Below are 15,209 nucleotides of genomic sequence, written 5' to 3'. Positions count from 1 at the left end.
GCTGTGGGGAGGGGCGGGGGTCCCCGTGAGCTGGGGTGCCCCAGCCAGGCTCTGCACCATCTTCCCGTGTCCTACGGCGGGGTCGGCCCTGACTTTACAGAGCGGAGCCTGATGGAACCTTCTCTGGGACGTAGGAATGGGGAGAAAACACAGATGCATCGATGTCATGCTCCAGTAAGCTGAGTAGGAGATCACCAAAGTACTCATCCTGGGGGAAGGCAGAATACAGCACAGATTCTAAAGAGCAAGGGTCTGTGCCAATCTATGCATCTCACACTCTTTGTTTAAATATGAATTTAATTAAGCACAGAATTCTAGCCGGGTGTGTAAAGAATGAAGGAAATGGCCTTGTGTGTTAGAAACCCCCTCTGGCAACAATAGAACATTCCACACTAGCCTGACGACTTGACCCCATGGAGGAATTCACGTTTTCCGTGTATAAGCAGCTGGGTGCGTCTAGAAATCCCCAGGTTGGGAAGGGGGGGCCGGGAGGGTTTGGGCCGTGGACAGACCGGGCTCAGCACCAAGTCCTTGACAACACAACCACGTGCAGACACACAAGTAGACAAAGAACGTGAAGTCGGTAAACATGCTAACGGTGGGCAAAAAGATGGACTGTCTTCTGGGGGTGACAGCTGACTCCGTCTCTCCCCACGTCTGGTCACAAATCCTGCCCCGAAGTCGTTTCAGGGAGGCCAGCAGGTGATGGGTTTGGAAGCAGGGTGGCACCGGGGCAGCGGGAAATAGGACGGTCACACGGCTGTGCGTGACGCAGGCTACACGTTCTCTCTTGAGTGTCCCCAGATTTCCGCCCACAAGGCTGGGTGCTGCCGGCTGGCGGCCATCAGTTCACAGGGGACGCGAGGCCTTCCTTCCTGCCGCGGGGGGCCCGGGCGCCATCTTGACAGTTGTGGAGTTGGGCTGAGTTTTGCTTTTACTGACACGTGGCTCCTTCTGTCTCTGGCTGATGTTTTGGAGCGATCTCAGCCCCAGCATTTTACAATACTTGTTACACTGGTGTAGCGCTTTGAACTGGTCAATGAAGGTCATGGAGCAGTTGCCTTTAAATCCTTTGTACCTGTGAGTTTGGGTAGAAGGACACAGACTTTTTTAAAAACAGGACACTTCACCAGCTTTATCAGGGGAGACTAAGGGTACATGGAAAATATACTGATTCCCACTCTAGACAAGAAGGGCTAAATGTTTGTCACAACTATTGAAAGGAGAAACAAACCCTGTGGGACTGAGCAAAGGCAAAGACCCACTGGCATGCAGAGTACAGACCCAAGGCCTGGGATTACACAAGTCTTCTAGATGCTTATGGTTCCAATAAAACAGCACATTATTGCTCTTTTCCTTTTAGTCATAGTGACTAGTGCTGGACCATCTTGATAAAAATTAGACCTCTTGGTGGTCTGAAAGCTACCCCATCCCATCCAGAGGTTCTAAATAAAAAATTCTACAACTTTGGGGCTGGAAAAAATTATTTCGTTTAGACCTTTTGATTTATAGTTAAAGGAATTTAGGCCCAGAGATTCTGGCACCAGCCAAGAAAACTAAGCAAGTTGGTACAAGAGCCAAGATTAGGATGCAGCTCAGCTCTGTCCTGTGTCACCCCGCCTCCCCCTGCTCCCCAGCAGGAGAAGAATATGGGCCTTTGTCATTAGTGGGCTCTAGAAGGGACCACACTGACCTGCCTCGGAGTAGTCTCAAGGGTTGCTCCTTTGGGTTGGGACATTTAATACTCAAACTGTAAATGACTTTTTTCACATCCCAATCACAGAAGGTTAGTGTCCTCCTTGAGGGGACAAGTCTCCAGGCCCCCAATCTCCCCACCCACCAAGAAAGCTGTTTGACAGGTTGTTGAGAGGATGAAATGAGAAAATCCACACAGACCACCTAGCTCAGGGCCTGACATGCTGTACAGATTCAATTAGTGTTGACCAAGTTATTTAATGATCAATATTATAACATTTCATCCTGTGGAAGGGATGTTCAAGCCAAGATTGAAGAGTGAGGGAGGTAAATAGGGGAGCAGGGGTGAGCCTGGCATTAAGGAACAGTCAGCATAATTTGTAGGGCCCCGTACAAAATGAAACCATGAGCACCATGTTCAAAAATTATGAAGACTTTTGAGACAACAACAGTCGAGCACGCGTTCAATGAAGCCCAGGGTCCTTCTGAGCGCAGGTCCCAGCGGACCACACAGATAGCATGCCCATGAAACCAGCCCTGCTGGGTGGGAGAGAGCTCTGGGCACATCTGATTAATAGGACAAACAAGAAATCGGTCTCTTTCATTGGCTGGTAGAAACCACAAAGGTGAACAAGCCTGGAATGAATGGGGACCAGGACTGTACGCTTTTCCCTATGAAATCCGAGCTGGGTTTGAAGCTGTTAAGGGAGTAAAAGGTTCCTTTCATCCCTGGGGCCAGAGCATCAGGCAGCAGCTCTAACTTGACGAATCTGTTACAAATCCAGCCTGCTCCCTCCTCCTCCTCCCTGCAAGGGAACGCTCTGCCCCTGGGAGCCCACAGTCCATTTGCTTATGAAAAATGACTCGGTTCCTAAAAGCCAAGCTCCCTCATTGAAGGAAAAGTCAGCTGGAGACAGGAGTTGAATCCAGCAGGGCAGAAAAAATTCCACTGCCAACCACGTCATCCAAACATCTCTATCTTCTGTAGGACACCGCGAGAAAGGCTGAACTGTCAGGCCCACTGCGTCCCTCTGGTGCCTGAGCGCTCCCGGGCAGGATGCGGGCAGGATGCGAGGCGGCCTCGGCCTGTGCTTGGCAGACAAGCTGGAGAGCCCGAGCTCATCCTTCTGCTGGAGGGAGGCCTCGCTCCTCACACAAACTAGGAAGGTCATGGGCAGGGGCAGCCTCCCTGCCTGGAAACAAGTCGTGGTCACCTGTCTCAGGCTGCCTTGAGGCTTTTAAACATTCGGAAAATATCCAGTCTCTGCAGCAGGGTCTGCCCTCCTGACTAGCCCTGGGGAGCCCAGGCCTGTTCCCGGAAATCTGGCCCCTTCTTTTCCTCTATGTCACTCTTTCTTTAGACTCCTCTTGGAAAGCCAAAGTAGGGCAGCAGGGACTGGGGCTGGTTTTTACCATAGACGGCCGTGGGCCTGGTGAGGCCCTAGAGGGAAGGCTGCTTTGCTTGGTCTAGGAGCCCCTTTCTCAGCCACCAGCTCAAGTGCCTTTCTGTGGAGCCCTCCCTGGCCCTAGCCCCACCACGAGAAGAAATATCTCCAACGTCTTCCCTGTATCTTTAGGAGAACTACATCCACTTCTCAGAATTCGGGGGATGCCTCACATCTCTACACAGACTGTGATCTCTCCCAGGACACTACCTGATTCCCAACATACCCGTCCAGGGGAGGCTCTTCAGTAAAGGTCAAGGATAAAACGGACACCAGCCCCATCCTCAGAGCTGCCTCATCTCAGCCCAGAGGGTCTCCAGAGCACATTTCTGAACTTCTCTTTCTCTCTGAGTCTCATTTTGGACCTTCCACTTGGCATACCATGCAATAATGAACTTCCATCCCTTACCTATCTCACATGTAGATCTTTTGGGCTGCCTAGCATCTGCCGAATTAAAAATCTTTCTCCGTTCTCAGTTTAGTTTTGGTCTCAGTCAGGGATGCTGGGCTCCTGCCATGACTTCCTATTCTCTCAAACTCACAGCCATGGCCGATGCCTTAAGAGAAAACAGGGCAACATCCTTCGTGTTCCTAGATCAATTAACCCAGAGTGTTTCAAAGGACATAAAGCTCTCCTATACCACCAAGCAATGGGGAATACAAGTTCTCCTGCCTCTGGTACCCCTTGCAAGCCCCATGTGCCATCGGCCACCAGCAGGAGTAGAGGAGACCATGAATCTCAAGTAGCCTGACATCTCTCCAGCATGATCCCCACTGCACTCACCTCTTTTGTTCTTGTTAGACGGTTGTACTAGGTTGAATAGTGTCCCCTCCAAGAGGCATATCCTTCCTGGAACCTCAGAACATGGCCTTATTTGGGAACAGTGTTATTATAGATGTAATTAAAATGAGGTCACACTGGAGTAGGATGGGCCCTTAACCCAACACCCTGGTGTCTATGCAAGAAGGGGAGAAAACATACAGGCACACCAGGGAAATACCACGTGACGACAGAGGCAGAGACTGGAGCGGGACATGTGCAAGCCTGGGAAGGCCAAGGACTGACAACCAGCTTGGGAAGCCAGGAGAGAGGCGTGGGGCACATCCTCCCTCACAAGCTCCAGAAGGAACCTACTCTGCTGACACCTACCTGGACTTTGGACTTCTGGCTTCCAGAATGCGAGAGAATATATTTTTGTTGTTTTAAGCACTAGTCTGTGGCCGTTCGTTATGGTGGCCCCAGGAATCTAATACAACAGAATAAAGAGAACCTTGTAGAACTTTTTCACACATTTCCATTTTTAGAAAGCTTAGCTCTGTGGAATTTTACTAACTGGATCTTTTTATCCTTGACCTCAAATTAGTATAATTTTCTAGCCCATCACTTTATGTTCATCTGTCCGTCCTCCCTCACGACCTCCCTCAAGTAGAACCATCCATTCATTCCACCAAACATCACCCAATGGGGTCTTTTCTTAAATATCCTTCCCCTCGGATGGGAGTGGTGCATACAAATTACCCAGGGATCTTGTTGAAATGCTGGTTTGGGCTCAGTAGGTCCGGGGGTCTGCATTGGGGTCCGGGATCCTGCATTTCTAAGGAGGTCTGGGGGGATGCTGATGCCACTGGTCCAGCAACCCCACCTGGAGGGGCCAAGAGATGAACTGAAGTGTGATGACTTCAAGTCAGCCCTACTGCATCTTGGAGACACTTTTCTATTTAAATTGGAACACAGGCATATGGTTTGTTCGTGAAAGTTGTGTCATACAACATCCTAGGAAGCTCTCTATTTCCACAATCCTGTCCTGACTCAGCACAGATTTATTCAGTACTCACTACGCATTGGCAGCCATGCTAGGCTGACTTCTTGATAATCAGACTCATACAAAAATCGCCAGCTGATGGCATGGCCGGCTTTTCTCTCTCTCTCTCTCTCTCTCTTCCTCTCTTCTCAGCTCATCATGGCTTCCCTGTGCCATGGATTGCCTCCAAACACACCTGGAGAGGGCAAGTGGGTGGAGCCAAGTGGCAGAAACTTCCAGATCTGGCTGTGTTGAACGAATTAAGGTTTTTGTCTGACTTACTAAGGGACCCGTTAAAACTTCGTAGGACAAGAAAAAGCAATAGAGAATTCCCACACTTTAGTTAATCCTTTTAGAAGCAAGCCAGAGGCTATTTAGAACAAATTTTAGTTTGATATCCTTTCTGAAGAAACTTTTAACTTATAGGGAATGGCTACAAGGACCCAGAATTCAGGGTGAGGAGAGGGGTGAGGAATTGAAATAAACCTCTAGTTTTGGGGTGTGTGTGTGTACAAGAAAGCCAGGGCTGGATTTATGAACAGAGAGAACAGATTGCTATCTACATGTACAAAAGGAGGGACCCGGGGCAGCCCCCCACTCTGGAACCATCTGGTGATTCCTACAGTTCCATCAATACCCTCCATTTCTTCATTTGTTCCTTCATTAGGCACCAGCTAGACAGCAGACATGATGGGGAGATTAAAAAGGATTAATAAGGTACGTGGCCCTTTCCCAGAAGCTGGCCATCTTGTAGGGAAGACAGATACACAAACAAATAATTACATTTTATGTGATAAACAGCTACAGGAACCTGAGGGATGGGGCTTTTCCCACTGCGCGGTGGGTCCTGAGCAGGATTCACGCAGGAAGGACGGCTTGGGGTTTATGTGGCAGAGGGAACGGCATGGGCGAAGATTCAGAGGACGTTCCGAGCAAGAGCAGGTGTTCTGAGGAGGGATGAGGCCAGAGGACATTTGTGGAAGGCTTCAGGAGCCATGCTATGTAATTGTTCCTGTGGGTCGGCATTTCCCGAAATATGTTCCAAGGAGCAAGAGCCCCACAAGATGCTTTGAAATAAAAATCATCCTGTGGTGTAAGTACTGCAATTAATGCTCTATAATCTTTCTCCCTGCGCCCCTGGGCCTTGAAATCACCCACTGGCTCTTTAAACACCATATGAAGTTTCACACTAAAGAAACCACCTACACTTATTCAATCCAGGGTTTCTCAAGATTATTTGACAACAGGAATCTTGTTTTCACACAATCCCTTTGAAAATGCTTCTGTAAGAGTCGCTGAGCTCTTTGCGGTGGGGATGCTGTAATGTAACCGCATCTGTGTTTTCTACACAAGTTGTGTTCTGAGCTTGTCTACGATCTTCCTCCCTTTGGAGAGGTGACCTTCGCACCCCACCCCCACAAGCACCATGAGAACCCTGGTCCGGCCACCACCACCTCACCCAGACTACGGCTGTAGCCTCCCGGGGGCTGTCCTTGCTGCCCGCCATGGTGGGCAGTCTCCTGCCCCACAGGGTGAGTCAGATCATGGTCACACAGCTGCTCAAGGGGCTCCGTGTCCCTGAGAAGCCACCCCAGCTCCTTTGCTTGGCTGACAGCCCGCTCTGCCCCAGCCTGCCCACTCTCTGCCCTTCCGCCTCCTCTCGGCTCCTCCCTCAGGCCCCAGTTTGAGCAATAGCCTGGGGAGGCTCCATGGAAACCGGCCCTGGCACTTTCTTCCCTGACATCCGCCCAGGCTGGAAAACAGCGGAGTCGTAAAGAGAGGAGGGCCAAAAGCAGCCCACGAGTCTGGTTCTCTGGTTCTGCTGGCAAGGGCATTCTAGAAGCCCTGCACACTTGCATGGCTTCTGCTGTCTTGCTGCTGAAGGAACCTCCCTAAGCCAGGAGGGGCTCTGTGCTGTGAGCCCTGAGGAAGTGAGAGCAGGAGGGAGGCCCTGGGGAGGTGAGGGAGAACCAAGCATCTACAATGGTCCCCGTTCTCGTGACCGTGGGTCCCCACAGATATGCCAGCACATAGTCCTCTCCTTAGTATCTGAAACACGAACTCAAGTCAGGACACAGAGGGCCAAGGAGGGGATCCTGGAGACCAGACAGCTCTAAAATGGGCAGTCTGAGAGTCATCCACTGTCCTCAGCCCCAGAGCTGTGATTCCCAAAGCTCCGGCCCAAACCCAGATTTTAGCTGCAGAGGGAGGAGCCCCTTTAGGGCACAGAGTCGGGCAGTTAAGACAAAAGGGCATCAGCATTCCTATTAAGGTTTCACCATCAGAGAGCATCTGGGCATGGGGTGGTCGTGGAGGCCACATTTTTAGTGTGCTCAGGATGGGATGGCACTGACTGAGGCGCCTTCTTTATGTGACAAGCTCTGAAATCTTTAGGGAAGGGTTTCTGCTCCTCTGGAACATCACTCCACAGTGAGCCCCTCATTCTTTGTGGGACACACACACACACACAACACTCCTTTTTCTAGCTACCTTCTAGACATTTTCATGTCTTCTATTGACAAACTTGTTGAGTCCATGGCATCTTTGTGGCACGTTCCCTCTTCCATCCCTGTAAACTGGCTCCAGCGCACTTTGCTTGGACCTTCCTGGAGGCACTGAGAACTTCTTTCTGGACAGTCTGGTCTTCATGTAGCCCTATGCTCTCAGGCTCTTGTGAACCCTGACCTTCTTGGCCCTCAGTTCTTCATCTTCCATTTCCCTCCTCCTGTCTTCCAGGGGCCCATCCTGCAGGGGCCCATCTCAAACCCTTCAACCTCTCCAGATGTTCTTTCTGTTCAGACTTGCCTCTGAAGCTGGATGGCAAATGACAAGGAGCCTGGCTGCAGGTCACTCTGGTCCTGGGGATGGCCAGGCTGGGGGGTAGTGCCGAGGAAGGGGGAGAAGCCCACAGCTCCAACTTTACTCACTTCAACAAGCTGTCCTTTGCAAGACTTTTGGGCCAAGACCAGGAGACTGCCATGCTATTCCCACTCCATGGAGGGGTATGTCCTTGCTGACTGTTGGATCCGGGAGACTCTGAACACACCGAGAACATTGCCGTTGGTGCCAGCCTTGCCAAAATTGTGAAAAAGGTAAATGTTCCCTTCCTGGGCCTCCAGACCTCCTTGATGGCCAAGACTGGCCAAATAAACCAGCCACTGGCCAAGGTGCTCTACTGTGTGACGGCTTCATCAGATTAAAACAGGATGCAGACCGCCCTCCAGGATAGATGACAATGGGGCCGTGGGGGGAAGCGGAGAGTTAGGTAAGGTGCCTTTCTCGGGTCCCTTAGACCCGAGAGACTGTCCTCTGAAGCCTGCGTTGGCAAGTCCGCTGGAACGTGTGGGTTCTACAGGGACACGGCCCTGCTGTGAGAAGCACTTACAGGATGTCAGGAGATTCTGTCCCCGGGTCCCTTTGTTTCCTCCCCTCCTGGCAGATTCATGCATTAATGGTCTGCCTGGAGTCAGCACACACGCAGGGCGCGTGCACACACACACACACACACACCATGCGCACGCACATGCACACACAAGCCTACCGTAGGGCTGTGTGTCTTGAATACAAATCCTATTTCTTTGCATCCCCCAGCTTGTGTTGCCCTTTCCCTCCAGGTACGGTGGGGTCTCAGACTTGTGCCTGCCCGTGGGCACTCGAGGCTCCGCCGTGGGCTGCTCTTGGCAGTGAGGATAGAGCCTTTTTTTCTGGAGCTTAGCTTGACTAAATGTGGGAGTCTGGTTTAATCTTTCCTCTTTTTCAGGGCTTGTAGGACGAGAGCTGCACACACCAACAGCAGCAGAGCCTGCTTTCTCAGGGCAATTGTCCTTCCCAGGCTCCTGCCTTGACATTTGGGTCCCCATCACCTCATGTTTGCCCTTCTGCAGGGAACAAGCCATTTGTCATTCTGTCTCCTGAATTTGGTTTCCACGTCAGGGACACTGGGCATTGCCATGCATCTCGTGGCTGCTTCTTTCTTTCAAGTGTAGAAATCTGAGATACTGGCGCTGGTCACCCTGAGGAGTGTCCTTTGGTGCTCTTCACATCAGACCTATGTCGTCCAATGCTTACTGACTGGGAAGAAATCTACTCAGCGTACTCTTCGCTGTTTCACTTTAATCCCCGCAACATAAAATGAGCTTTTTTTTTTTGGAGCCTATAAAGGGAAAACGTATTGGCTCTGGTGCCCTCTGGTGGCCAATCACATCACGCCATCTCCCCAGAAATTCAATGGCTGGCTGGGAGGGGCGCGGGTTTCCAGGACCTACTGGGACACCTGCCGGTCGGCTCCCCTACACATGGTTTACACGGGCTTTGATTTGGTGAAGTTAACTTTCTAAATCTCCAGTTATAGAATTAGGCGTTTTCCCTTTTCCCCTTCAAAGAGCTTTCAAGCAATTCCAAATGGGAAAAATATTCAACTGTCCGGTCAGTGTCTTGGGTCTGCCGAGAAAATGGGTTATTAGATGTTGCAACAGTGCTATTGGCCACGCTTTGTAAGCTGAAGTTTTCGCACTCACCACTGCTGGAAGGTCATGGGTACTGGGGACAGGTGATGCGTTTCCAGACATCTTCCTATCGCTGGCTCCCAGGAGAAATAGGACATACTTCTGTCTTAAGGATCATTCTACCAGGTAAAGTGGCATCAAAACAAATAAGTCATGACAGTTCCTATTTTATTTTACAAGATTGTAAATAACTGCCCTCAAAATAGTCGCATACCCTCTGCCTTCACTCAACAAGAGGACAAGACAGGTCGCACTTACTGGGAGGCCAGCAGCCAAACATACGGTGCAGATTGAGACATAAGGGAATATTTTCTTTAAATGACACAATGGCTTCTCTTCCTGCCAAAGATTCTGACCACTGCTGGCCAGAAAAGGGTGGGTCCTAAATTTGGGAGATCCTTTTCTTGCTGCTTTAAACAATACGGTGTATTGTTTATTATTAAAAAAAATGTTTTTAAGTTTATTTTTTTCAGTAATCTCTACACCCAACGTGGGGCCCGAACTCATGACCCCAAGATAAGAGTCACATGCCTGAGCCCCCCAGGCGCCCCTGTTTATTATTATTGTCGTTATTAATTATTAGTAAAGTAAGTCAGACTGGCCTCCTCCATGCTTCTCCCACCCATGCCTTGTGTTCTTTCTAATGTGGTTAAAAGACCGTGTGTAATGCTGCCTACACGGAACACTGCTTCTTAGGATTGTGCCCATTCCCCAGGCTCCTCCCTTTCCAGCCGGGATGAGTTAAGCCCTCTGGGGTGCTTGCTAAGAATAAAGAGAAAGTGCATTATGGACACTTAGCTGTCCATCCTCTCTCCTGCTCTGCAGAGGCCCTGGGGCATCTGCAGCGCTCCCCAGCCTCTTCCCCAGCTTGCAGTCCTTCCCACCTGGGCTCTCCTCAGCCTGTCTTGGAGCTGCCTTCAAATCAGAACCCTTTCTAAGGGTTCTTCCCTTTGAGCTCCATGTTGCAGCTCTAGCTTTCCCTGGAGAGTCTCTTCAGTTGAATTTCAGCTCCAAACGTGCCGTGATTGCAAGCAGCCCGCCCCTTTCCCTGCACCTCCTGCTTGGGAAAGTAAGAAGGCTGGACATGGTTGTCGGTTGTCAATCCAGAGCAGAGGGGTTCCCAGGGGCCTCCGAAGAGATCTCCCAACCACTCCTTACACTCCAATCGAGGGTCCCCCTTTTATCAGTTTTTTAAACTGGGCTTCTAAGAAATGTTTCTTTGGGGGGAAAAAATTGTGACTTAGGAAAATTTGAAAGAACAGTTTTTAAAAAACAATGGACAAGATGATCTAGTATCCCTTCTAAAGCTCTCAGGTGCTTCAGAACTCCCTTCTGTCCCATCTCCTCCTGACCACTCCTTAGGAGAGAAGGCCATAAGTAACACTTTAGAGACAACATTTTGCACTGGGTTCCAGCCATCAGCTCTCCTAATGGGTCTTGGGCAGTTGTCCCAAGCCAGATAAGTCACATTAAAGCTGAGAACAAAACCAAGGGATTGCATTTCTTTTTAAAATGAGGACCAAAATGTACAATGAGTTCCCAGAAACTGTTAAGATGCTTTTAAAAGATGTCTTAAATAATCATGCTCTTAAGCTTGTCTTAGCTTTTGAAACTTCTTGGGCAAGTTTCTGCTTTGTTTTGGTAGAAAGCTGTTCTAAAGAATGGTATGAAATTTGTCTACCCTGGCATCAGGCTGAGGGAAGAGGGAGGAGGGAAACCAGTGTTGATCACGCACATACTGAGCTTCCGGGCCTGGATGCAGATTAACGGGGGTGGGGGAGGGATCCTCAAGACAGCCCTTTGTGTCCCCATTCGGTAGATCAGTGGCTTCCAGAACTTAAAGTCACGTGACCCGGGACGCCTGGGTGGCCCGGTCTGTTAGACTTCCAACTCTTGGTTTCTGCTCGGGTCATGATCTCGCATTGTGGGATCAAGACTCTATGTTAGTGAGGACTCTGCTTGTTTGTCTCCCTCCAATTCTGCCCCTCCCCCCCCACTCGCACGCTCACTCTCACTCTCTCTATCAAATAAATAAAATCTTCAAAAAAAAATTTTTTTTTTAAAGTCACCTGATCACATAGCTGGTAAGACGAGAACCCAGCATTCAAACCAGGTGTGCATGATGCTGAATTTGCAATTGCCCACAGGGAACACGGAATCTGCTTTACTTGGGCAATGCTTTTGAGGTCCAGAGAAATCTCTTCATAAATAGCAGCACCATTATTTTCTTCTCTAAGTGGGGGAAACTGTCCAGGACAAATGACTAACTCGATGGGTATGAGGACAGCAGACATGAAATGGCACCATCCCGCACACACCAGGATGCGCGGTCACCCATCCCACGGGCGGGACAAACGCCTGTAACACAAGAAGAAGCAAGGCCGCCACTGGGAGAGTCACAAGTAAATGGCACAAGCCAAGATTTGAACCCAAGACTCTCTCTGAAACCCCAGTTCTCCCCACTACGTCGTACCCCGCCTGCCATGCTCTCCTCACATGCCCAAGGCCACAACGAAATTTCCAGACTCATCTGATGCTTAGGGCTCTGGTTGGCACTGGGGATGCCATATGGAGGGAATCCCCACACAAAACTGTATTATCCTGAGCCGCTTTTTAGAAGGAAAACACCCAAACTGCATCTTAGTTCTAAACCCAGACCAGAAGCTCTGTGTTGTCAGTGAGAACTCTGTGAATCAGAGTCAATGATCTGGAGGTTAAAAAGTCCATTTTCCCCTTTTTTTTGCCCCATTCCTCTGCTTTTCTCTGCCCTTCACTAAGGTTGGAGATAGGTTTACTTGTTGAAGGACTGCTGATGCCGGTGGGCGGAAATAACCAGAAAGTTCTCTCGGATAAGTCATTAGCAGCCAAGGGGGAGTAAGCTCTATTAATCAGGCCATTCTGTTTTCTCTATTTCTGATGTTATGACATCTGGGGTCTTGCTCACCCTGGAGAGACTGCCCTTCCCAGGTAGCCAATTCCTAGAGATAGTGGATGACTGGCCTTCTAGAACACCTTTCAGATGCAAACTAGCCCATCTAAAGCCTTTCTCACACCTGCCTTCGTGGCACCAGGGCCAGACAAGGAGGACTGCCCCCCCCCACCCCAGAGCCTGCTCACATTTTTCACACTAGCCAATCCCAAGCTTGCTTTCCCTGCCTCACCCATTCCTTCCCTTGAAAACCAAATCAAACAAGTTGCTCATGTTCTGCCTCCAGACTGACCCTCGTGCTTCCCTGTGCGGACCCCGCAGCCTGGCCCTCTTCGGGGTTGTGTGCAACAAATGCTTGTCAGTGGCTTTTGTCCTCCTTTTCCATCCAGAAAAGGACTGGCCTCGCCATACCTGGACAATAATAACACATAAGCCATCCATCCCTTCGAAAAGTCATCCGTCCCTCTATTTCGTCCTCGTGATAGACAGTCTTGGGCCATGGGAACAGCGGGAGTGGGCAAAAGCAAGGGGCAGCTCCAACCCAGAACTGCATTTTCACCAGGAACCACAAATTGCCTGCTTTCTCCTCAACGGTGGTCCAGCAAAGCAGAGAGAAGGCACAGATGTTCAAGAGATCAGCCAGGAAGATGTCACAGTGCCGTCCGGGCATAGCCCACACGGAACCAAGCCAGACCCTACACTGAACTGGGAAAACAAAGCCACACAACCACCAAAGTAAGGCATCACAGCTGTTCCCTAGCCATTTGCTCCTGAAACCACCTCCAGGGAAGTGTGGGAGCCGCCTGAAGGACTTTTTGGGATAAGGGGCGGGGGGGAATCGTTAAAAATATGCAAATTGAATTCACTGCACTCAAATGCAGAAAAATTAAGAAGATTCTAAGAGTGAAGATATCAAAGGCAGAAAAATGGAATGTTCATGATTAAAAGAAATTCCAATCATGCTGGCGTTGACCCCCCATGGCTCTCCTGGTAAGTGAGAGAAGCGAATTGAATTCGTCCCAGGAACATTTGTCATCTGCAGTTAGGACAAGAAATCGACTTGCCCATATCAGTTTCACAGTGTGTGCCCGGCAGGTGTTTGGAGGCTCAGAATCGAATGAGATGTGCTGGGGTTTTTTCTACTCACCCTTTAGCCAGTGTTGCTATGCCAACGTCAGTTAACTTCATTCCTACACCTATAGGGAGAGAGAGAGGTGAGATTTGTGTTACCCGGGGCTCCTGGGAAAGGACTGGCCATCCATTCCGGGGGAAGGGGTACTGACAGCCCACCCGCCTTCCTCTCCTACATAAGCACACGTTCCTCCTTGTTTCCATCAGCACTGACGGCCTTGCAGACATACTTCCAGCTTTGTGGGATGATAACGGGGGACGGCAGGCCTCCGACAGCACTTTAGGGGAATTGTGTCTTGTGGGAACCAGTGGTGGGGCCTGCCACCCCCAGCCACCCCCAGGCCTTTGTAGCTCGGGCAACGATGTCCTCTGTGTGCCTGGCCCACCCCCCGCTGCCGTAGCTCCATGCACGGCTCTGAGTCCGCCTGCCTGGCCCGCAAGCTCTCTCCCTGGAAACGCTCAGACGGGCCTTCGGTCTGCTCCACCGGGTCACTGCAGTGGCGGGTGACGTGGGCATGGGTGTGGGCCGGGGGGGTGGTGAGGTCAGCAGTGAGAGAGTCCAAGATGGCATTGGTTCAGTTCCAAGCCAAACTCCAGACATGCGATTTCCCATCCCCGTAAAGATGGTTTCCCAATTAAGGAGGGAAGATTTTCTGGGTTGGCTTTAGGCCCAGGGAAACACTCCTGAGTTACATGGAGACTTGGAACTACTGGCCTGGAGATGCTGACCGCTGTGACCCATGGTCTAACCCTTTAACTTATCCTAGCCTCTACCCGTTAAACCATGGGGGGGCTGGTTACCAACACCAAAACAAGCCACACAGCTCCCTGAGCTTCCCACTCTGGTTCAGCAAGAGCCATGGTGTACCCCGGATAGAAGCGCAAGCGCACAGGAGGCTTTTTGCCTCTGCCCCTCCAGCAGGAGCAGTTGAGAGAGTGGCTGAGGAACCAGAGACTCAAAGAAAACGGAAAATCCTTCTGCCTTGCAGGGCGGGCAAGGCCGGAGTAGCCATCACCTGGGGCGGTAGAAGAGCCATGCTCTCACCCTGTCCCCGTCTCACTCTGCATCCCTAACCTCTTCCAGATCTGGAGGAAGACAAACCTTTCTGACGCCCAGAGTGTGGATGGCCTCTGGCCTTTCCAGACTCTCCTTGCCAGACCCGGGAGCATTCAGCTCCTGTCTCTCTAGGGTGGTGGCCACGGGCACGGGCTCCGACTCAGTGGACCTCCGCCTCAAGCACATGCCTGCAATCTAGTGATAGGCCTTCTGTGGCAGAGCATGGGGTCCACAGTGCTACCCCACCAGTCTGTCTGGCTTGCCTCCCCCTCTCTTGCCCCTGCCTCTTGTCCTACCCAGGCCTGTGGTTGCTGTATTCCCCATGGCCAGCAGATGACCCGCTCGCAGAGGGGCCTGGCAGCACAGAAACCGGTCTGGGCTGTGGACGAAGGAACCAGCATCCTCTCCCAAGCCAACCCCGAGGTCAGACTTGATGGCAGCCCAGCTCCGTGGGTCTCCACTCTTATGAGCGCTGCTTTCGGAGGCCCGGGAGAGGAACCCTAATGGGTTAATGCCCTGATTCAGCAGCATCTGCCCGGAGTACGGCAAAAATACAGGCCATGCTGCTATTCAGGCTGGTTAGTCAGACAGAAGCAATGGCGTTCCTTTTCTGCAGTGCACCTGTGAGCTAAATCCGACCCGGCA

The 15,209-nt window shown here is 50.9% G+C and overlaps 1 protein-coding gene across 1 annotated transcript in view; it reads right to left on the bottom strand.

Moving 5' to 3' along the window:
- Positions 1 to 849: 849 nt before the first annotated feature.
- Positions 850 to 15,209, bottom strand: part of ALPK2 (alpha kinase 2) — a 101,788-nt gene continuing 87,428 nt past the window's right edge. The window contains exons 11-12 of the mRNA XM_032422594.1: positions 13,524 to 13,572; positions 850 to 1,078 (exon numbers count right to left, since the gene is read on the bottom strand). Of these exons, the coding sequence (XP_032278485.1) occupies positions 850 to 1,078; positions 13,524 to 13,572 (278 nt within the window). The remainder of the gene's footprint in view (positions 1,079 to 13,523; positions 13,573 to 15,209) is intronic.

The sequence above is a fragment of the Phoca vitulina genome, unplaced genomic scaffold (genome assembly GCF_004348235.1).
Source record: "Phoca vitulina isolate PV1807 unplaced genomic scaffold, GSC_HSeal_1.0 scaffold27, whole genome shotgun sequence".
Classification (NCBI taxonomy): domain Eukaryota; kingdom Metazoa; phylum Chordata; class Mammalia; order Carnivora; family Phocidae; genus Phoca; species Phoca vitulina.
The sequence above is the reverse complement of the archived record's forward strand: the minus strand, read 5'-3'. Positions and strand labels throughout refer to the sequence as shown.